Consider the following 25,471-nt stretch of genomic DNA (forward strand, 5'->3'; position numbering starts at 1 on the left):
TCTACCATAGGCTTCTGTGTCGTCTGATGATTTATATACATGCCACGCATTTTTTCTCAGCACTTCCAACCTCTTCTTTAAACAGAATTGTCGCAGGCTGCCAACGTTCTACCACTCTAGTTTAAACATTTACCCAAAGGGAGCAAATGCATACATTTGTATTTAAAAATATTTTTTACTTCAGTAACATGCATTAGTTTAAATTTTTTCAATCTATCTTTCCTTTTAGCTTTTTCTAGATAGTAGTAAATCTCCACCAAATATTCATCCACTTTCATAGAAGACATGCAGTTCCTTTTTTTTTGCACACAAATTAATCAGATGTTAAGGACAACTTATTACCACCAAGTGCTCAGTCTTCTGTTTTAATACCCTCCAGTCTTAAAATGAATCATACATGCTATCAGGAGTTTCAGAATAATATGATGAATGTTGTAGTTATGTCATCTTCAAATGCTGGCACTGAAAGAAAGCTGGTTTTTTTTTTTTTTTTTTTTTTTAGCAACTGAAAACAACAATTTTCAAGTCATTACTATATAATTTTTGCCTCTTTATGCTGCTGCTGCTGTTTCTGTCTTCCAAATATAAATTTTTTTTACCATTTCACTATCATGAAAATTTTTTATTTGTTTGGAAATATCTGAGTACATCAGGCAGATCTGACAACAGTATCATCTTCACTCTGAAAAACTACGTCTATTTTGCATCTCTTTCTATGCACTGAACATTGTCTGAGTACACCATGCAGGCCTAACAAGAAGCGAGGAAATGGGAGTCTGCAGTACCTAGGTTGGCAATTCTTCAACAGGCCTAGTCTAAATCTTAATACAGGTCGACCATCACTAATCCATCACATTAAAGCTAATTCGGACATAATTTCCGTGAACGTAATTTCCCAGGTCGGCGCACCGCCCTGCCGCTACTGTTTTGGTGGCATTGGTTGCAGCATCAGTGTTGGCGCGAACTCATAAACACTGGCAAGCCATTCCCACTTGTTTTTCTGCATTTATCATTATAACCTGCTCAAATTTAGCCCCAGCCATGGTTCCAATGCATAAAGGAAGTGCCTCTTGTGGTGTAAATTGTAAACACCGTACATTGTCCATAACAGATAAAGTTGAACTTCTGAAAAAAACTCTACTTAATTGTAAATTCCAGCATTTTCTTTTAGCCATTCCTTTTTAGATTTTTTTTTTTTTTTTTACAACACACTTATACAAACTTGCGGAAAAACACAACACAATATGATGGATAATACAGTGCACTGACAAACTTGTTTTCACAAAATCTTTTAACAATACTGACAAACTTATTGCGATGTTTGAGAGTTTATTTTATTGTAATTAGTTTTATTGCAGTGCTCGCAGTGCGTACAATAAACTAATCACAAACGACCTTCATATGTATGCCGTAATAGCATCACACATATGTGTCCACATTGGCCCCACATATGCGACATAAAAAAAGACTTTTTTTTTTTATATTTTAAGCAAAAAAACGACAACACTGACATTATAATATTTATTTTAGAATTACTAATCAAATTATTTCCTAAATATTTTTTGGCCCTGGGGAATTTTTTTCTTAAACTAGCTTGACAGTCAACGTGTTAAAGGTAGAAGGTTTGTTTGTTTGTTTATTTGGTTTTTAGGAGCATTAGCAACTAAGACCATATTGCTCCGGGGATATGCGGTGGTAATTCTCCGACCTTTCCGCATCCTCCGTATTTGGTGGTCGTGGGCTCGAACCCCGGTCTAATCAAGGAGCGTGTGCTATGCACTGCTGCTGCTGTCCACCTGGCTACGGAGGCGGCACATAAAGGTAGAAGGAGGTGGTTAGCTGTTGGGTAAAATGTATGTGCTAAAATAACCACCGGTTATCCGGCAAACTCACTAATCCAGGACCTCAAAGGTACCAACGCTGACGGATTAGTGATGGTCTACCTGTATTACATTTTTGAAATAATTAAATTCATTTTTACTAATCAGAAAAAAAAAAAAAAAAAAAAAAACATACAAAATTCATTTATTATATTATATGAAGAGGTATCAAAAAGTTTGTACCCTGACCCAGATAAAACATCAGTAGGAAGATGCTCTTTTTAATATAAGTTGTCTATATATTCAATAACTAACATGTGAAATTTCATTCCCAAAGGTGGAGCCTGGAATCTGAGGAAGGACACTATGGTTGACAAAGTGGAGTATCGAGCAGTGATCAAGTTCCTGCATTTGCAGGGCAAGAAAGCTCAGGAAATTTATGTGAAAGCTGTGCATGGGCAGAATTGTCCATCCATTCTATTACACTGTAAAAAAGTTGAAACGGGAGTTCCAGTGCAGTCGTACAAGTGTCTTTGATGAGCCAAGAGAAGGAAGGCCACCGACATCCACAGACAGTGAGACAGTTGCAAAGGCTGAGAAGCTAGCGGTGACTGACAGATGTGTGGCAATTCATTTCACGACAAATGCAGTGGGAATTAGTTATAGGTCTGCCCACAGCATTTTACATGACCATCTGCACACGTTTAAGGTCTCCACACAATGGGTTCCAAGACTGCTGACACCTTTGCAGAAGCAATGTCCTCACCAACTGTTGGATTTTTGTAATGAGGACGTTGAGAACTTTTTCAATTGGTTGGTGACAAATGACGAATGCTGGGTGTACCGGTATGATCTGGAGACTAAATACATGTCAAAACAGTGGAAGCACACCTCCTCCAAAAAAGGCAAAGACCACTCCATCTGTGAAGAAGGTGATGTTGTCTATGTTTTGGGACAGAAAAGGGGTTATCCTGACAGATTACCTACCTCATGGTTCCACACTTACTGGAGAATACTACAGAAATCTTTTGAAAAAGTTATGTGATGCTTTGAAGGTGCAAAGGTGTGGAATGTTAACCAAAGGTGTCCGTCTTCTGTCAGACAATGCACCAGCTCACACACACACAGCACCTCCATAGCCAGGTGGGCAGGAGCAGCAGTGCATAGCACACGCTTCTTGATTAGACCGGGTTCGAGCCCTTGACCACCAAATACGGAGGATGCGGAAAGGTCATGGAATGACCACCGCCATATCCCCGGAGAAATATGGCCTTAGTTGCTGATGCTCCTAAAAACCAAATAACAAACAAACAAACCAGCTCACACGGCCGTTCCCACCACCAACTTTGTTGCCCAGTGCAGCTTCGAACTACTGCAGCACCCACCCTATTCTCCTGACCTACCACTGTCAGACTTTTTGTTTCAAGAAATGAAGAAACCATTGCATGGATGCCACTCTGATTCATCCGAGGAAGTCATCAATGAAGTGGAATTGTGGTTTCAGGCAAAACGTGCAGATTTTATGATCAAGGCATTAAACAACTGATCCATTGATGGGAGAAATGTGTTACTATACATGGAGAATATATAGAAAAGGATTAAAAGATCCTGTGAAGTTTCACCTTTCTAGGGTTATTTTTTCTAGGTAATGGTATGAATTTTTTGATACCCCCTCGTACACTAGAATTAACCTGTTGCTCTTTAACTCTCACATCAACTTGTGAACATACACAGAGGGTGGTGTCCTGCAATTTGTACTGGGGTCCCAAGATAGTTCTTGATGCCCCTGACACAAAGGAAACATTACCTTTTCCAGATTTTTATAATACTGAAAATATTGTGTATGCCTTCTTAAACATTCATCACATTTCCTTGGTATCTTAATAAAGGACTTTGTTGAATCAAATTTAAATTCACATTACACATTCACATTATTTTGTACATTCCATATATTTTATGCAACACAAATCAGCACAACTGACTACTAATTCATTAACTAGAGATATACAATGAAATTTCATATACAAATCTGAAGAATTTTTAAAATTTGGATTTATAACCAAAGCAATGTCAAAGGCTGACACAAGTAATTATAGACCTGTGAGTTTAACTTCTGTTCCAGGCAAATTAATGGAGGCACTGGCTAAAGAAGCACTGCAGGATCATCTAGACAAGACTTCAGTTATAGCTCAGACACAGCACAGTTTTGTTAAGGGAAAGTCTTGCCTGACCAATTTCATTGGATACTATGATGCAGTCACAAAATAACCGGATGCAGGGAATAACTTTGATATTATATATTTGGATCTTAGAAAGGCTTTTGATACTGTTGCACATGGAAGACTGCTTCACAAATTGGAGCAGTGTGGCATTGGATGCAAATTGTTGCTATGGATAAAGGGATGGTTGTGGGGGAGAAGACAGAGAGTGGTAATCAATGGACACTGCTCATTGTGGACTAATGTTAAGAGGAGTCCCTCAGGGTTCAGTGTTGGGTCCATTATTGTTTTCTGTATTTATAAATGATATTGATGATGGTATAGCCTCCGTAGCCGAGTGGTCAGGAGAGGGAGTGCAGTAGCACACGCTCTTTGAGTAGACTGGGGTTCAAGCCCCTGACTGCTGAATACGGTCGATTTGCCAACCCACACTGCGTGGCAGATTATGGTCCGTTTCCCTCAACATGAATTGTTGAGGAGGCTTCCATCCTGCAGTGGGATGATAATGGCTGCACTTTACTTTACTTTTATATCAAGCTTAATGTCCAAGTTTGCAGATGATACAAAGGTTGGAAGGGTTCTTAAGGACACTACTGCTGCAACAAGATCTCGAAAGGTTGAGCAGATGGGTTGAGAGGTGGCAAATGAAGTTTAACATTGACAAATGTAAAGTATTACATATGGGAAACAGTAACCTCAGAGCAACGTATCAAATCTGTGGTACTACACTGACAGTGGTAGAGAATGAAAAGGACCTGGGGGTAATTGTGCAGGCAGATATGAAGTTTTCTGAGCAGTGCAGATGGGCTGCAAGAATAGCTCATGGTGTCTTGTCAATGATATACAGGAATTTTTCTAGCAGGGATAAGGAGGTGATTATTCCCTTGTATAAGGCAATGGTCAGGCCACACCTTGAGTACTGTATACAGGTCTGAAGGAATCATTTCAAGAAGGATGTAGAGATGCTGGAACGAGTACAGAGAAGGGCAACAAGATTAGTGAATGGAACAAAGGGTTGCTCTTACGAAGAAAGGCTTAAGTTTTGCAAATTACAGTGTCTGGAGACTAGGCACCGGCGAGGTGATCTGATAGAGGTGTATAAAGCCTTGAATGGTTTGAGCATGCTCAATGCCAATGGGATTCTTCCTCTTGCTCAGAATAATCACCTGAGAGGGTATAAATTCAAATTGAGGAAGGACGGATGTCGGATAGATGTGCGGAAATTTGCCTTTAGCCAGCGGGTAGTTGGTTGGTGGAACAGACTTCCATCCCTTGTTGTGGAAGTTGACAGCCTAAATAAATTTAAGGCTCAGCTGGACAGGTATTTTGAACGAATGGAGGGGTGACATGGGAGTGGGTTTTTTTTGGCTGATGCTGCATAAGCTTGCTTTCTTGCATCATATGCCTGTACTAATGCTAATGCAATAGTTTTTTATTATTTTTTTTGTGATAAAAATAGGATACTGTATTAGGATGAACATCATGAAATTAGGTCAAAAAAGTACCCATTGTAAACCCAAAAAGTTGGCAGCTATGCACTTATCTCTACGAGGATGTTCATGTTCATGGGACATCTGCTGAACGCAGGTCTCACTGATTTCAGAGAGAATTCCTGCCAACTTCTCCAATCCTTTCTGGTTGAAGAATGTAAACATTCTTCCAAATGCCTGCTTTCCAGTGGAGTTCATTATAGGAAACAAAGATTTTGTTTATGGCAAGTCTTTGTTTTCTGATTTGGTTATCTACTGCAGAGTTAGTGGACCTTCTCTGATCTATGGGTGGCACTACCTGGATCTAAGCCTACTTGTCTTGGCTCCTTTTGTGTTTGGGAGTGACGGCTTTTCCAAAAGGTTTTCAGCAACACGACACAGAGAAAGTAGTAATGCCACTTATTGAACCAAATACAGAAAATAATGATTAATGAATATATATGCTGAACAGAATAACAAGGAAATGGAAATAAGAAGGCAGAAAAATGGAAATAAGAGGATAGAAAAATGAGAAAGTAGTCTAGTGCAGTCAAATGTATACAAAATATATTCAAATATATATGTGCACGCACACACAGTTCAGTGAATTGTGACCACCCTATCTGTAATGGACTATGCCGCATAAGCTCGCAGTATAAAAAGCCGATATTTACAGATGATATTGCATTAGAAAATAACTTAGAAAATTTGGCAGTACAGGTGATCCTTGATTTATGAATATTCAACCTAAGAACTTTTGCATATATGAACATGCCCTTACATTCTGAAAATCTTCAAAAATTGCACTAAAACTTTAAAAATTACAAAATTTAAGTCATGAAACTGCTATCTAACAGATGGTTTGCTGTTGCGTTGATGTTTGGTGTGCTCATGAAAACATGCTCCCCAGTCAGTTTGTGACACTACACTGTGTTTATGAGTGCTGTACATTCAATTTGCACCCCCTCCCCCAGAAAACTAAAAATGAATGAAAAGAATGATTACGCAATGAAAAATGTATCATAACCACTCGGGCGATATAATAAAATGCCATGTAATGGAGAAAAAACCGTGTTTGTAGTTTTGGTTCAAATCATTCAACTATTACAACGATTATGGACAAAACGAATTATGCAATATATTAAAGCTTCTGTACCAATGGAGAAAAAACCGTGTTTGTAGTTTTGGTTCAAATCATTCAACTATTACAGCGATTATGGACAAAACGAATTACGCAATATATTAAAGCTTCTGTACCAATAAAATCAACAAATATTGAAATAAAATTAGAATTAAAGTAATGGATGAGCTGGAAAAACTTGTGGTTGGAAGATCAGAATCAGAAATACATGTTGATACGCTGTAAGTTAATTCAGGAAAAGCCTGAGCAAAATTTGGTAAAAGTTCTTGTGAGGAATATTTATTTCTATCATAGCTGGTTTGAGGTTAAAAGCTAGAAACAACCTTCATAATATTACAGCAAGGGACTTTCCTGAGACTTGGGCAGAGATAATTCATGATGCACAATGAATTTTTAATGTAGACATGGTCCTGGGCAACCCCTTTCCTCAATGTTATCCATCCTAAGAACAAGGTTGTTTTTCTGCAATCTAATATGTCTCTCATCCAGCCTATGGACCAGTTTAACACTTAAGGCCCACTATCTCAGGATAATATTCAGATAGGCAGTTTAGGGCAAAAGAAGGGGATGGTATTAAAAAAAAGGTTTTGGAACGATTATGACATTTTAAAAACAAATATGAATAGGGTGTGGAAGAAATTGTGCCCACTGACTCCAAGGGTATTTGAAGAAAATGTGAAGACAGTGGCCAACAGCCTAATGGAGATTGGTAAGGAACTGGAATTAGAAATGGATAAAGATATATACTGTAGTAGTAGTAGTGGCATGTGATGCAAAAAAGCAAGTGTATGAGCTTATGCAGCATCAGTCAAAAAAAAAAAAAAAAAATCACACCATTCCCTCCAAATGCCTGTCCAGTTCCTCCTTAAATTTATTTAACCTATCAACTTCCACAACGACAGATGGAAGTTTGTTCCAGCAATTAACCACCTGCCAGTTAAAGGTAAATTTCCGCACATCTATTCTACATCTGTCTTTTCTTAATTTGAATTTATGCCCCCTTAGGTTCGTAATCTGAACAAGTGATCCCATCAGAATTCAGCATGCTCAACTCATTCAAGGCCTTATACACCTCAATCAGATCACCGTGCAGGTGCCTAGTCTGCATCAACTGCAATTTGCAGAACTTAAGCCTCTCTTGGTAAGAGGATCCCTTCATTTCCCTCACCAATCTTGTTGCCCTTCTCTGTACACGCTCAAGCAAATATACATTCTTCCTAAAATGAGGCCTCCAGACTTGTACGCAGTACTCAAGGCGCGGCCTGACCATTGCCTTATACAGAGGGACAATCACCTCCTTTTCCCTGCTAGCAAAATTCCTACATATCATTGACAAAACCCCATGACCTGCCCTGGCAGCCTGTCTGCATTGCTCAGAAAACTTCATATCTGACTGCAGAATTACTCCCATATCTTTTTCATTTTCTACCACCTTAAGTGTAGTACCACACAGTTGGCACGTTACTCTGGGGTTACTTCTACCCATATGCAGTACTTTGCATTTGTCAAGGTTAAACTTCAGTTGCCACTTGTTAGTCCATCTGCCCAAATTTTCTACATCCTGTTGTAGTAGCATGTTCGAGAGGCAACCAGAGAGGGTAATACTCTTGATCTGGTTATCAGCAGTGATCATTCATGTATTAAGAATTTGCAGATAAAGGAACCACTAGGTGGCAGTGATCACAGTGTACTGATGTGGGATTTACTTAAAGGTATAATTACCATCGGGGGTAAAGGAAAGGGTTTTTGCTTCCGTAAAGGTGAGTACAGTGGTCTCAGACAGTTTTTAAACTATTATCATCCAATAAATCCACAAAAGTCTTACTAGTGTGTGAGTGACCAACCCACAAGTTCCAGTCAATATTTGGGAAGTTAAAATCCCCCATTATAAGACATTCTGATTTACTAGCCCACTCTATTTCTCTGTACAATTGTTCATTGTATTTATTCGAGTCATTAGGCCTATAACACACTCCTATTCTTATTTTTGCTTTCGCAGTGCTTATGTCACACCAAACTGACTCAACAGTGCACTGTTCATCTATATCAACTGGATGCACTTCTTTTGATTTTATGTTTTTCTTAATTAACAGCATGACACACCCTCCCTTCCTATCCTCTTTATCCTTCCTATTCTCTATCCTTTCTGCACACATTATACTCCCCAAATTCCAATTCTGCATTCCCAATATCAGTGTGACACCACGTCTCTGATATCCCAACAATATCTGCATATCTTCCTTTGATGTCTTGAGCAAAACTTCAAATTCAAATTTATTTACCATACTTCTAGCATTGTTGTAAATGCAAGCATACATGACATGCACCTATTCCTATTCCTAGTTACCCTGACAGCTGAGAGCTTGATGGGCCCCTCATTAATTTCTTTGAAGGCATCTACCCTACATCTCAAGCTCTCATAGACGCACAGTAGAACGCTGATTTGATGCCCAATTTCTAGACACTCTCTGCACCTGGCACACAAAAAGACTAGATCATGTTCTGTTCCAGAGAGTTCGGCAAACATTTCACAAGTTGCACATTTTTTTAGGCTGTGATGCAGTGGAGAATTGCACCCCTCAGTTCTCCCCCGAGTCACAGCACTGCTGCCACTTTGTGCCCATTGCTTTGCTGCTCTAGTCTTGGGCATGATATTTTAAATTAATAAGATCAATAAATTTAATTAATTAATTGTCAATACTATGCTATCTAATAGAATCCTAAATGCAGTGATGCATATTATGCTATATAATTATACGTTAGAGCTACCTAGTTACCACAATTAAAAATTTGAATTCTCTACCACTCTATACAAAAACAATGGCTGCAAGATTCGAACGAATTAATGGTTTTACGTATATTAAGTAGTAATCTACAAAAACTCTTTATCTAAATTAAAAATAAAAATAACCAGCGTAACTATAACTTTTTTTTTTTTTTTTATGTGAACCCCAAACACGAGAGGTATTAGAACCTATAGTACTTAGTACCGTGCTTGGGTTGGAGGTTGAGAAGATGAAAGAAGATATTTGTTGACATTGGACTTGAACTTCTGTAGATTGTAATTTTCAGGAAATACGTATGAAGGAAGCTTGTTTCAGAAAACGGCAGTTGGATGAATAAATGAGGAAGATGAAAAGTTGGTTCTGTGGGTTTGAAGTTGGACAGTAAATGGATGTTGGCTGGTGGCGGCACGTGTTTGGACTGTTTTGAAAGAGAAAGCAGGAATTATAGAAGCCAATTAAGAAGAACAGTGCCCATGGAAGTATCTGTAGAAGAGGCATGCAGCAGAAACAGTACGTCTATGAGAAAGCGAGTGGAGAGACTCTGTTAGAGATGAATCATTAATTAACCTAACTGTCCTCTTCTTAATGGAATCAAGAAGCCTGAGAGAGGTTTTGGGGCCACCACCCCAGATGTGGGAACAATATTCCATTGCAGGGCGGATTCGCGATTTATACAGAGTGAGCAGCTGTTTGGAAGAAAAGTAATGCCGAGAGTGAAAGAGAAAACTAAGTTTTTTAGAGCAGAGGAAGCAATGTTTGTAATGTGCCTGTACCAAGAGAGATTAGAAGTCAGGGTAATCCCCAAAAGAGATATATCATTTTGCCTAGAAATCGGAGTGTCACTAAAGATAAGCATAGGAGCAGAAGAATCCTTTTTGCGAGATATAAGACAAGACTGAGTTTTAGAAGGGTTGAAATCAACTAAGTTGTCTTTGCCCCACTGGAGAATTACCTGAAGATCGGCATTTAAGGAATTGGTAGCAAATTTTTGAGAAATTGAAGCTGATTGAGCAGGACAAGGTTTCTCAAAATGGAAAGTGGAATGCAATGTGCTATCATTGCAAAACTATGGATAGGATTTCCAGTCAATGGAAGGTCATTAATATACAAGAGGAAAAGAGTGGGGGGGAAAGAACTGAACCTTGGGGGACACCGGCATTAGTGGAGAAGTTTGAAGACAGAGAGCCATCTACCATCACCCTCGGTGAGCGATCATAGAGAAAACTGGATAACCAATTACTAAAAACAGTTGGCAAACCATAAGATGGAAGCTTGTTTAGAAGACCTTTATGCCAAACACGATCAAAAGCCTTTGAGATGTCAAGAGCAACTACTTCACCGAACCTTTCCATTGAATTAATCAAAATTGGGTAACATAAGCTAGAATATCACCAGTGGATTGACACTGACGGAATCCATTCTGGCGATAGTTGATCAGACGGAAGGTTTCTAGGTAGTTTAAGAGTTGGTGGTTAATTGATTTCTCCATTACTTTAGAAAGAGTAGAAGTAATTGCAATGGGACGATAACTGGATGGGAGGGATTTGTCACCCTTTTTAGGAACTGGCTGGATATGAGCAAATTTCCAAGCAGAAAGAAAAACACCTTTGGAATAAGAAAGTGAAAAAAGGCAGCAAAGAAGAGGAGTAATTTCAGGAGCACAGGTTTTGAGAAGAAGTGGAGAAATACCATCAGGACCTGGAGCTTTCTTAGCATCAAGATTCATCAAAATCCTTCTGATATCCTTTTGATGGAAGACCACAGGAGGCATTGAATGGAGCGTGTTGGGAATGGTGGGAGGTGTTTTACCAAGATCATTAATACATGAGCTGGAAGAAAAATGGGATGCTAGAAGGTCAGCTTTATCCTTGGCTGAAGTGACAACAGAACCATCTGGTTTGGACAGAGGTGGGAGCAGAGATGGGCAAAAGTTGCGGCCAATAGCTTTGGCAAGAGACTAGAATGCTCTGCTACCATTAGGGCAAGAAGCAAGTTTTCTACTCTTAGCCTGTTCAAACTCTAGTTTGGACTGATTAATAACTGCTTTACAATTGTTGCGAGCTTTGGTGTAGGCAGAAAATGAAACTGAAGAATTAGAAACAAGCCAATTACGATATGCAACTTTCTTCTCTTGAACAGCCTTAGCACATATATTGGAAAACCAAGGTTTAGATAAAGGACGAGATTTTAAAGTGGAGTGTGGGATAAAGGATTCCATTCCTGAAAGAATGATTTCACTGACACAATCTGAGCAAACGTTGACATCAGAAGTTTTGAAACAGTAATCCGACCAAGGAAAAGAAGAAAAGAAATCTCGCGGGTCATCCCATTTTGCATTCTTGTAATGCCAAACAACACGAGGTTGGGAATAGCCATGAGATAAAGGTTCCATTGGAGAAGAGACAATCACCAAGTTGTGATCTGAAGTGCCTAAAGGACCTCTCACTTTGACCGTGTACTTAGAAGGGTTGTTTGTGAGAAAAAGATCAAGCGTATTGGCTGTATGATTAGGATTGTCTGGTATTCTTGTAGGTAAATGAACAATCTGTGCTAGGTCATTAGTAATTGCAAAAGCTCAGCATCTCGACCTGCTGGGTCGGTGTGACTAGAAAACGGAAGCCAGCTGGAGTTGTGAACATTAAAATCACCAAGGAAAATTACCTCACTGTTAGGAAAGTTGAACTGGAGAAAGTCAAGTTGCAAAGAGAGGAAGTCAAAGAGCTCCAAGTGATTAGTGGAGTTGGGAGAACTGTAGAGGCAAGAGATGAATTTTACACAATGAGGTAGAGAGATTTTAAGCCAGAGAAGATCAAAGAGAGGAAATTCCAAATTGCCAAGTCTCTGACAGGGAATATCAGAACGGACATATGCACAAGTACCACCTTTGAGGCGTAAGGAATCATAGCGAATAAATTTGGGCATCTGAGATGAGCAGTAGTTGAATCAACCGATAACTGAGGTTCTGTCAGAAAAAGTACATGGGGTTTGGCAGAATGCAAGTGGAAATGGACATCGTTGAGATTAGAACTGAGACCACGTATATTTGTGAAATGAATTAGGAAGTGCTTGGGAGGTTTAAATCTTTTCGCAGATAAGCTTGCTCTATTAGTTTGACAATTCATGGTGTATTCAATAGTAAGAAAAAGTGGGTGGGACATGCTGTATGAAGTAATGAAATTTTTGGATATGGCGTACACATGGTAAGAATATACCCAGATCCTTGATATAACGTGGCCTCGACAATGCTCCCCACATACACACTACTCGGACTCCCTCCAGTCACTATCTGGCAGAGTAGAGGTAACAAGATTATACACTAGCTGATCCAGAAGCCTCCTAGAGAGTTATCAATAGGTTCGGTCCAGTGTACTAACTAGCGGCCAGCCTGCGAACACCGTTTTAGAGCTGTACCCTCGAAATGTAAGGAATATTGGATCTCGCCATGATGTTCATCATAACCTCAAAAGTCATCAATCATACTGCATGATGGAAGAGATAGGGAAGGGTTGACCGGAACTTAGCTCTAGAGACTAAACATGGGTTCCACCACTTCAAGCCTCCAATAAGCAAAGTGGTGGTATTTCACCGGTTGATGAGAGTCATCTACCACCTAGTACTGCCTGGTAACATAGAGTGGCGGTGTTCCTCCATGTGGTGTGGGCACCACACCATGTACTTGTGCATGGAGGTTATACCCAGGACTACTAACAGTCCCACCATCGTGAAGGTGCAAGCAGAGGATTTGGCTGTCATAGACCGTCCGGACTTCACTGAAATTGGGTCCACTTGACTTGAGTGTCATCCGAATATCAGTTCCATCAGCATTTTAGACTCCCAGGTAGCAAGTACAGCTTGTCTGGCATTTCTGAGAGAATGTCTGTGACAACCTCAAGGACCAATTAGACTATGTATAAAATACAATATAAAATAAAATATAATATAATATAAAATATTAGACTATGTATAAAATACAACATAAAATAACAATTAGGTAAATAAAAAGGCAAACACTTATCGCTTTTTCGGAGCCTGTAATTCACAGCTGTAATTTTTAAAAAGAGTTGGAGTCTTCATTCATATCAATGAATTCCACAGCGCCCTGTGAAATTCATTGATAGCCAGGAGTTCACCAATCAAGAATAAGTGAACTTTGCTCAAAAGAGCAAGAGGATGAAGCCAGTAAAGGTGAAAGAGGTAAACAGACAACCCATAGAAGCAAAATTCAAACACAGCCAGAGAGAAGGCTAAAGGTTTTAGCCTCTTTGGCTATACAGGTCAACCATCACTAATGCGGCCACTGGTAATCCAGTTCCCCCGCTAATTCGGACATAATTTCCGCGAATGTAATTTCAAATTTCCCCGAGTCTGTGCATCGACCTGCCGCTACTGTTTTGGTGACATTGGTTGCAGAATCAGCTGTTGGCGCGAACTCATAAGCACTGGCAAGCCATTCCCACTTGTTTTTCTGCATTTATTATTATTATAACCTGCTCACATTTAGCCCCAGCCATGGTTTCAATGCATAAAGGAAGTGCCTCTCATGGTGTAAAGGGCAAACACCATACATTGTCCATAACAGATAAAGTTGAACTTCTAAAAAAAAAATCCGACAGGGGTGAGTCCTGTGAGATGTTGAACTCTGCTTAATTGTAAATTCCAGCAATTTCTCTTAATTCCTCTTATTTTAGTAATTTTCTTTTAGCCAATCCTTTTTAGATTTTTTTTTTTTTTACAACACACTTGTACAAACTTGCGGAAAAACACAACACAATATGATTGACAATACAGCGTGCTAACGAACTTGCTTTAACAAAATGTCTAACAATAATTACAAACTTATTGCGAAGTTTGAGAGTTTATTTTATCGCAAAATTAGTTTTATTACAGTGCTCGCCGCGCATGCAATAAACTAATCACAAACGCCCTTCATATGTATGCTGTAATAGTGTCACACGTATGTGGCCGACATGCTTCTCAAGAAATAAAGTAACCTACTGGGCCACATATATGCAACATAAAAAAAAAAGGCTTTTTTTTTTTAAATATATTTTAAGCAAAAAAATGACAACACTGACATTACAATTACAATATTTATTTTAGAATTACTAATCAAATTATTTGCTAAATATTTTTTGGCCCCTGGGGAATTTTTTCTTAAACTGGCTTGGCAGTCAACGTGTTAAAGGTAGGAGGAGGTGGTTAATTGTTGGGTAAACTGTATGTGCTAAAATAACTACCGGTGATCCAGCAAACTCACGAATTAACAAATCTGGCACCCCACAAGTCCCAGTGCTGCCAGATTAGTGACGGTTGACCTGTATTTGAAAAACAAGACTCCAACAAAGAATATTTATCCAAAGTTTCTGAAGGTATTCATGGTGTCCTTGCCTGCTATAGGGTCATATAAGAGGAGAAAAAGAAGACAACTGTTCAGGCAACCCTTGATATATTCAAGGAATTAGTAGCTGCAGAACTGGTACTATCTACATAAGGTTCTAGTACTTTTAAAGCTATTCTCAGAAGGTCCCAGAAAGAGTTTCTTAAGACCCTGATGACTTCTAAAAACTGACCTCATCTTCCTTTTCCAATTAAAATCAATAATATAAGAAAACGGTTTTTTTCTACAATATACCTGGATCTAAACAAAAGTATGCTGAGCTGTATATATAGCGAGTTCAAAACCTATAGGAGCAAAATTCAACTTACAAACTTTTTTTGACCTATGAATGAGCTCCAGGAACATATGAACTTGATTAGCAAATTCATTCATAAGTCAAGAACCACCCATATATTATTATTTTACAACCATTTCCTCACCTTAACAAAGGTGAGGAAATGGTTATTAGCAAAGTTGTAACAGGTGCTTTATTGCTTTTGCCAATACTTAATTCTATTTGAATTTCAATTTTTTTAGCATGGTGGAAGAAAAATATGAAATTTGAATCCTATGTAATTTATCCAGAAACTTAAAACCAACAGAAGGAAGACAGGTGGTTAGAAAAGTATAACTTACATTTGCTACTATTCTGGCTTCTCCTTTCTGGGTATCATAATAAATTTCACTTTGTTCTAATAATTCCAACAACTGGTTTCTTTCTTTAATTTCATTTTCTAGAGAACGAATGTAATCTTCTAAGCATTTTGTAGCTTCTTCAAAATCTTTGGTATACTGTTGCCCATGTGTTCGATCTGTTTTAAGGATAAATAACTATTATAAAAAACCTAAAGATACTTACTTTAAATGAATGCCTTTATAAGAAAAAAAGTTAAAACATTAATATATACATAGCATGTGAACTAAGGTGCCATTATATAATGCGAGATATATTATTTATATACAACCTGATAACATACTTGCGCAGCTGTCAGTCCGTTTAATATCATACTCAATTACACTTGCTTTGACAGTGTTACTATTTTTACCAAAGGAATGGCAATACCTGTTCTAACCTCTATAAAATCTTTTTTTTTTAAGAGTACCAATTATACTTTCAAAAATAGATCTTTGAAAAATTGATGCATGGGAATTTGCTTAAAATTCATGAACAATTTAAAAATAGACTTTACAACAGATTAAAGAATTATATTTTGGCTACGGTTTGACTGATATGGGAGTGAATCAGACATCCAGTGCACAAGAAGTAGGCTTTGATAATTCTTCAGAATTATAAAAGCCATCTCATCCTCTTTCTGTATTGAAGTCTACAAAAGAAAACTATCCTTAAGATGAATAATGATTACTAATATCACCTCATTTCTAGAAAAATTAGCAATTTTATTGAAAATCTTAAATGAAATAGATAGGTTCTACGTTTTTTTTGAGGGAAGCCATTTTCTTTTCTCTCCAACCAAACAGAACACATCTTTTCCATTTAAGATTTTGTATGAAGCTCTTCAATAAGTATTCTTCTAACTAAATCCCTGTGATGAATCAAGATTCTGCCTGCACAGTAATGCTGACAGTGTTACACCCGGAGAAAACATAATGCATGACATTAGCTTGCCAACATATAGGGAAATAAATTTTGATAACTGGGGTACAATGGTGTGGTGAAACACCATATTTGAAGATTCAACTCTTGCTGTCACTGAGGGTAGAACTTTTACTGGCCAGAGATATAGAGATTAAATCTTAGAATGTTATGCAGGGCTGTTCACAGTGCAATTGAAGCTCAACTCCTTTTCATAAGCAATAATGCACAACTTCCCCATAGGGCTCATTTGGTTAATGAATTTATGGCAAGCAAAAATATACGGACTATTTTGTCTGGGTATTTGACTTTCCAAAATATATATTACAGAACCTGACTCTTACTAGCTGAAAGTTGACTTCACTTCGAATGGTAATAACATGCAGACTGCCCAGAAAGCTTCAATGTTTTTGCTGATGGATTTCTATTGCTTCTTAATCATCTGCAATTATTTTTCCATGATTCTCCCCCTCTGCTACATACCCATATAAGCATTTTCTTTAATATTCAGTGAACTCCCAACATATGTAAGTTGAAAACTTGCACACTTAATGTACCATGCTTTGCTTTTCAGACATCTACCATTTTTTTTGCTTAGAAAGAATAAAAATCTTTAAAAATATTTTATCAAATTAAACAAAACATATCTTGAGCATTACTGTTTAAATATGATAAACATAATATGAATAATAATAATGTCATTAATGAAATTTATTGATGCCACGATGAACGCAGGCATACACAAAAGACAATTATTGTACTACTGAGGATTACCAATGTTATAAAGAGTGGCCTATCTAACTTCAGTGGTTTGAATTAAATATGAAATAAACAAACATAACCTGCACTGGGAACAATTTCTATAAAATAAACAAACTGCACAATTAACAATTCTTAGAATTTAGTCTCTATCAAGCCTTTTCCAAAGTCAAAAATCAAGAGTAAGGAGAATTATGTTGGGGTTTATTCATTCTGGTTTCTTAAAAAAAAAAAAAAATTACTTGGGAGTGCCACAGTCAAAAAATGATATGCTGTGCATTTCAAAAGAGTGACCAGGAGACCAAAAGAAAAGAGCATTAAAAGCAGCACAATGCTATAAGCAGGAGTGTTATAATGGTAATTTACTGTATAATGACCTTTTTTAGACATATATGAGGTGTGATTAAAAAGTTCAGGGACTGAACTAATATTTATTAGACTGGACTAATATCGATGGGTCAACTGTTGATGACCCTGCTCAGGTAGCTAACAAACTAAATGAATATTTTGCATCGACAGTCACACATGAGGAGTTATTTAGCGAGGGGAAAGCCAGAAGTTTATTCAACTCTAGCAGTAAACTAGAGAATCTTGTAATAACTGAGAGTAAAGTGGAGGAGAAATTGTTGAAGATAAACACAAGCAAGGCACCCGGGGTGGATGGGATCTATCCAGTTATATTAAAGGAGGCAGCAGAGGAAGTAAGCAAACCCTCAGCAATAATTATGAGAGCTTCCTTGGACTCAGGGGAGGTACCCACAGACTGGAGATGTGCAAATGTAACCCCAATTCACAAAGGAGGATCAAAGGCTGACACAAGTAATTATAGACCTGTAAGTTTAACTTCTGTTCCAGAATTAATGGAGGCACTAGTTAAAGAAGCACTGCAGGATCATTTAGACAAGACATCAGTTATAGCTCGGACACAGCATGGTTTTGTTAAGGGGAAGTCTTGCCTGACCAATTTGATTGGATACTATGATGCAGTCACAAAGGAACTGGATGCAGGGAATAACTTTGATATTATATACTTGGATCTTAGAAAGGCTTTTGATACTGTTGCACATGGAAGCCTGCTACACAAATTGGAGCAGTGTAGCATTGGAGGCAAATTGCTGCTGTGGATAAACGGGTGGCTGAGGGGGAGAAGACAGAGAGTGGTAATCAATGGACACTGCTCTTCGTGGACTAATGTTATTAGTGGAGTCCCTCAGGGCTCAGTGTTGGGTCCATTATTGTTTTCTGTGTTTATAAATGATATTGATGATGGTATATCAAGCTTAATGTCGAAGTTTGCAGACGATACAAAGGTAGGCAAGGTTGTCAAGGACACTACTGACACTATGCTGCTGCAACAGGATCTGGAAAGGTTGAGCAGATGGGCTGAGAGGTGGCAAATGAAGTTTAACATTGACAAATGTAAAGTACTACACATGGGAAACAGCAACCCCAGAGCAATGTATCAACTCTGTGGTACTACACTGAGACAGTGGTAGAGAATGAAAGGGACCTGGGGGTGGTTATGCAGGCAGATATGAAGTTCTCTGAGCAGTGCAGACGGGCTGCAACAGTAGCTCATGGTGTATTGTCAATGATATATAGGAATTTTTCTAGCAGGGATAAGGAGGTGATTATTCCCTTGTATAAGGCAATGGTCAGGCTACACCTAGAGTACTGTATACAGGTCTGGAGGATTCATTTCAAGAAGGATGTAGAGCTGCTGGAACGAGTACAGAGAAGGGCAACAAGATTAGTGAATGGAACAAAGGGGTGCTCTTACGAAGAAAGGCTTAAGTTTTGCAAATTACAGTGCCTGGAGACTAGGCACCAGCGACGTGATCTGGTAGAGGTGTATAAAGCCTTGAATGGTTTGAGCATGCTCAATGCTGATGGGATTCTTCCTCTCGCTCAGAATAATCACCTGAGAGGGCATAAATTCAAATTGAGGAAAGACAGATGTAGGATAGATGTGCGGAAATTTGTCTTTAGCCAGCGGGTGGTTGGTTGGTGGAATAGACTTCCATCCCTTGTTGTGGAAGTTGATAGCCTAAATAAGTTTAAGGCTCAGCTGGACAGGTATTTTGAACGAACAGAGGGGTGAAGTGGAAGTGGTTTTTTTTTGGCTGATGCTGCATAAGCTTGCTTTCTTGCATCAAATGCCTCTACTAATGCTAATGCTAATATTAGTACGATTAATATTTCCTAAGCTGCCTTAGGATGTTGTTGTTATTTGGTTTTTAGGAGCATTAGCAACTAAGGCCACATTGCTCCGGGGATATGCGGTGGTCATTCCCTGATCTTTCCGCCTCCTCCGTATTTGGTGGTCATGGGCTCGAACCCCGGTCTAATCAAGAAGCGTGTGCTATGCACTGCTGCTCCTGCCCACCTGGCTACGGAGGCGCCCTGCCTTAGGAAATATTAGTCGTACTAAGGAATAATGAAATATTAGTCATACTAATATTTCCTAATTTTCAAATGATAAAGCTTACCACTGGCTATTTGGACAGAGCTCCTTTGATACTGCATGCTGATTGCAATGCTGCTTCAACTTTTGGAAGCATTCCCGATAAGCTTCTTTTTGAATTGTAAACAATTTCTATATTGCATTCTGAATAATTTCCTCAGTCATTGCAAATCTGCGACCTTTCACAAGGGGATTTTAAGCTAAGGAAACAACAACAACAACAACAACAAAAAAAGAACCTGGGGAGCTAAAACTGGTAAGTATGACATATGGAAAACTACAGTGAAAGAGAGCAAAAAACTTCTTGAATGGAAAGTGGTGAGTGCATGGGGATGCTGGCATGAGGAAAGTGCCAATTCCAGGAAGCCCACTTTTCCAGCAATTTTCTCTGAACAACACACACTTGTCATAGAACTGTTTTGTAGCATTCCTTGGTTTATTGTTTGACAATGCAGGATAAATTCGTAATGAACAATGCCTTACATCAAAAATATAAGCATGATCATATTTTACTGAGATACTATCTTGCTTTTTTAGGCCTTGGAGAATACAATCTCCCACTGATAGAACTAATCTTTTGTTTCCCCGTCACAGTCATACAAAACCCATGATTCATCGCCAGTAATGATGGAAGAAACAAAGTGTGGATGAGCAGCAGCACACTCACAAAGGGTGCATCCGTAGCCAGGTGGGAAGCAGCAGCAGTGCGTAGCATACGCTTCTTGATTAGACTGGGGTTCAAGCCCGTCACCACCAAATACGGAGGATGCGGAAAGGTCAGGGAATGACCACCGCATATTCACAGAGCAATATGGCCTTAGTTGCTAATGCTCCTAAAAACCAAATAACAACAATAAATAACACTCACAAAGATCATGCCATGCAAGTGGCATGATCTTTGTGAGTGGTACTGTTCTTCACAGAGAAGGCGGAGATGAGCTCATGTTCTAGGAGCTGCCCCATACAAAAACATGTCCACATGTACTAAGTCTTGGGAATTTCTCTTGCAAGTATGCAAATACAGAACCGTTCGCTTCCAAAGCCTTCACAAAATTTTTCATGAGCCCCAGTTTGATGTGGAGTGGTGTGCTGGAAGCAAAACTTTATTTGGATCTACCAGAGGTTCAAATGCTACGTTCTTCACTCCAAGTGTTAATGATTTTCATTGAGGCCAACTCCTCTTCTCATAGTGCATATCCTTGACACAATTATCCCAATCGCAGAGAATGCAACTATACTTAGTGTAACCCTTTCATAGTCCCAATAAAATGGCAATTACCTTTAAATCACCACATATCTGCCACTCATACTTTTGATAGTGTACACCTAAGAGGTTATTCTCCGTGTTGTGTATGTTTCTTTTTTGTGGACGGCATATGCAAAGAGGTATGCAAGGCAGCATATTTCCATTGTGTAATAACACAGTCTTAAGGCTAACCTTGGAAGCATCTATAAATAGTCGCCATTCTTTGGGAACATGCCTCATGTTCACTGCTACCATTAGACCATCAACATCCTTAAAAACAGTGAGTTCACCTTCTGTTTGATAGAATTTATCAGTCTATTTAAAGGCGCAATATGGTCTAAGTAGCTCTTGCGCCAGAAAACACCACAACAACGACAACAGTCTATTTAGAATAAAAAATGTTGTCACATTCACAGAATTATCTAGAAGATTCCACATTGTAGTCACAAGGCCAAACACTCTGCTTCATTGTTCGGAAGTTCAAGATCCCTGATGAGGTCATTAAGCTCACTTTCTGTGATCTTATGTGGTTCAGAAGGATAAAGGTTTGAACAAAATGGTGGATCTCTTGATGTAGATGGCTGCTACTGCTGCCATCTGCACTTCTTTGTGAACATCAAGTGGATGTTCATCAGTGTACAGAAAAACAGTTGGATAGTTCAAGATTAGGTAGTACTTTACATGAGGCATGGGACAAATTATAGATGGTTTATTTGGGTACGTCACTGTCCTTCCTTTCTAATAGGAGGCACCACACAGAAGTAACAGTCTGTGATGTGATTTGTTGGCTCCTTCCATATCATGGGCACTGTAAAAGGTATAAAACGTCCCTTTCAATTCACCCATGTGCTGAGTTTTGATGAACAGGTAGTGCAGCATACGTGTGGAGCCCAGTTCTTGTCCAGGTTGCTTACTTTACACCCAAAGTATAAGAAGTAAGCCTTTTTTATGGCTCGAGTTAAGGGACGCTTTCTTGAATCTAACATGACTTCTCCACATAACAGAAGTCATCCGGACTATTCACACAATTATGGGGCATAATAAACTTACACAACACAAATACTGCACAAAAAATAGGAATCTCACAGAGAACAACCGTTAACCAAGAACAAATTATCCAGTACCTAGCCGTATTCGAGGATTACTGCAACAGAGTTGAAGACGCATTTGAGGCGACAACAACTTATCACGTGATGCAGAGCAAAGCGACAGTTGCCAATCACGTGACAAGAGCATGGTGGTACTGAACCTGTGGTGTTGGCATGCATTTTGCATAGAGCCATAGTTGATAATGTAGAGTAACTCGTTAATATGAGATCCCAGCTGTAATTCAAAAACAAGAGCCAATCAACAATTTTAATGTGATTTTTGTGTTCAGCAGTATAAAATTTGCAAGATTGGGCAATTTCATTTTCATAACATTTCATGTGTTGACCAGTGTTATCTGTGGTTAATTCCTGAGGTGACATAAAAAGCGGATGTCACCAGTTAAATATAGGATTTAAAAGTCATTTTATTTAAAAAAGCAGAATGGGATGAGAAAAGGGCTCTAAGCCCTTTTCTCCATCTTCATTTTCACTTGAACTCTTTCAGGATTGAACTTTTTGATGAAAGCATGTATGATGTGATATTCCTCATGGACATTTGCATTAGTAGTGGCAAATGATGCAAAAAAGCAAGCCTATAACAGCATCAAGCAAAAAAAAAAAAAAAAAAAACTTCCTATTTCACCTATCCATTCCATCAAATTGTTTGTCTAGTTCTTCCTTGAATTTACTTAAGCTATTAACTTCCATAACAGCAGTTGGAAGTTTGTTCCAGCAATCAACCACCCGCTGGCTAAAGACAAAATTCCATACATCTTTTCTCTGACCGTTGTTCCTCAATTTGAATTTGTGCCCACTCATTTGCACAGTCTGAGCAAGAAAAAGAATCTCATCAGCATTGAGCTTGCTCAATCTATTCAAAGCCTTAAACATTTCAATCAGATCACTTTGCAAATGCCTAGTCTCCAGATGGAGCAATCTGCAGAACTGAAGTGTTTCTTGGTAAGAGCACCCCTTTGTTCCCCTCACCAATCTTGTTGCCCTTCTCTGTACTCATTTCAGCAGCTCTACATCCTTCCTAAAACGAATCCTACAGGCATGTATGCAGGACTTAAGATGGGACTTGTTCATTGCCTTATACAATGTGTAATGACCTCCTTACTCCTGCTAGCAAACTCCTGTATATAATCGACAAAACCCCATGAGCTGTCCTGGTAGCCTGTCTGCACTGCTCAGAAAACTCATATCTGACTGCAAAATTATCATCAAGTCTTTTTCATTTTCCACTACCCTGAGTGTAGTACCACACAGTTGGTACGTTACCTCTGGGGTTACTGCTACCCATATGCAGTAATCACATTTGTCAATGTTAAACTTCAATTGCCATTTCTCAGCCCATCTGCCTAACTTTTATAGATCCTGTTGCAGTAGCATACTGTCATTCACCACCATGCCAACCTTTGTATCATCTGCAAACTTGGATATACCTGATATACCTTCATCAATATCACTGATAAATATATAAAATAAGAATGGACCCAACACCAAACCCTGGGAGATTCCACTAATAACGTTAGTCCACAAAGAGCAGAGTCCACTGATTACCATTCTCTGTCTTCTGCTACTCAATGATCCCTTTATCCATAGCAGCAACTTGCTCTTAATGGTACGCTGCTCCAATTTGTATGGCAGTCTTCCATGTGCAACAGTATCAAAAGCCTTCCTGAAATTCAAGTATACAACATCAAATTATTTTTTGCAGCCAGTTCCCTTGTGACCACATCGTAGTATCCAATCAAACTGGTCAGACAAGATTTCTCCTTAACAAATCCATGCTGTGTCTGAAGTATAACTGCAGCCTTGTCTAGATGATCCTTCATTACTTTTTTATTTAATCACTGACTCCATTGTTTTCCCTGGAACAGATGTTAAACTAACAGGTCTGTAATTACTTGTGTCATCCTTTGATCCCGATTTGTGAATCAGGGATACATTTGCACATCTCCAATTCTCGGGGACTTCTCCTGAACTCAAGGATGCTCTTATAATTATGGCTAAGATTTTGCTTACTTCCTTCGCTTCCTCTCTTAATATAATCAGATAGATCCCATCCACACCAGGTGTCTTTCTTATGTTTAACTTCAACGATTTATGTTCCATTTTCCTCTCAATTATTACAAAATCATTTTGCACCCTGTTGATAAACATATGGCATCTTCTTCCCTAAAGAATTCCTCATGTGTGAATGTTGATGCAAAATATCTATTCAGTTTGTCAGTAAACTAAGCAGGATCATCAACAGCTGAACCATCAATATCAAGTGGACCGATTTTATTCATCCCCATCCTTCTAGTGTTTACATAAGTAAATAAGTCTTTGCATCCTTTGTCAAAGATTTCTCATAAACTACCTTTGCTTGCCTAACCTCCTTTGTGACTTGATTACAGACTAGTTTATACCTACCATATGTTGGAAGTTGTTGTTTGGTTTTTAGGAGCATTAGCAACTAAGGCCATATTGCTTCGGGAATATGCGGTGGTCATTCCCTTGACCTTTCCGCATCCTCCGTATTTGGGGGTGACGGGCTCGAACCCCGGTCTAATCAAGAAGCGTGTGCTACGCACTGCTACTCCTTCCCACCTGGCTACGGAGGCGCCTATACCTACCATAAGCTTCTGTGTCACCTCATAATTTACATGCATCCCATGCATTTTTTTTCTCTGCCACAAGTCTCATTAGCTCATCTGACAACAATTATCGCCTATATCTTGAAGAGTATTTGTCAGTTGGTACAAAAAGCCTAATAGCTTCAATGATTAATTCCTTGAGTGCTTCCAAGATGTGGAAGAAAATCAATTATAACAGCATGCTGTTTCCATGAAACTGCCAAAGCTGCATACATTTACACCATATTGTTATTTAGTCTGCAGCAGAATGAGTGAGCAGTGTGTTTCTTCATGAGCATTTTACTTAATTCTGCTTCATGCCAATGAGTAGTGTTTCTTGGTGATAAATGGCAACAGTGATAAAATATAGACAGGGAATTACTATTAAATTTCTCTTACCAAAAAAGATATATACCCTTTGCATTTAAGGTTTATTGGGACTTACTAACACAATTCTTAAGTGATTCTCTACTTTCCTTGTATACAGCAGGCAGTTTATCTACTTTAGCTTCTAAACTGAAGTCTGTTAACTCAACCAGGCAGCCAAATTGAAGAAAAATGGCAATATAATGTGAACTATTAAAAGAATATATAATAAAGTTGGAAGAGCTCATTAGTGACAAGCATAGTCTTCTACAATGAGTAATTTTTGCACTGGCAACACACCAGCCTAATAATTCATGGGACCATCTTTTGACCGTTATACAGCAAGTACAAATCTTGGTGTGGACTCCACAAGGTCTTGCAGGATGTCCTGTGGTAGTGTTACCCATGTGTTGCACAACTTGTCCAGTAATACCCACTGCTTGCAGCAGGCCTCAAAAGTGCTCAACTGAGTTGAGATGAGCTGAGCTTTGTGGCCAGGGAAGGATGGAGAATTCACT

At 38.7% G+C, this 25,471-nt stretch overlaps 1 protein-coding gene across 1 annotated transcript in view; it reads right to left on the reverse strand.

Annotated features, from left to right (window-relative positions):
- LOC150091554 (uncharacterized) overlaps positions 1-25,471 on the reverse strand; it is a 218,221-nt gene that overhangs the window by 38,012 nt on the left and 154,738 nt on the right. Inside the window, exon 8 of the mRNA XM_090376191.1 lies at positions 15,449-15,624. Within this exon, the coding sequence (XP_090232317.1) occupies positions 15,449-15,624 (176 nt within the window). The remainder of the gene's footprint in view (positions 1-15,448; positions 15,625-25,471) is intronic.

This window comes from Mastigoproctus giganteus, chromosome 1, assembly GCF_048544385.1.
Source record: "Mastigoproctus giganteus isolate SK-2022 chromosome 1, ASM4854438v1, whole genome shotgun sequence".
NCBI classification, from domain to species: Eukaryota; Metazoa; Arthropoda; class Arachnida; order Uropygi; family Thelyphonidae; genus Mastigoproctus; species Mastigoproctus giganteus.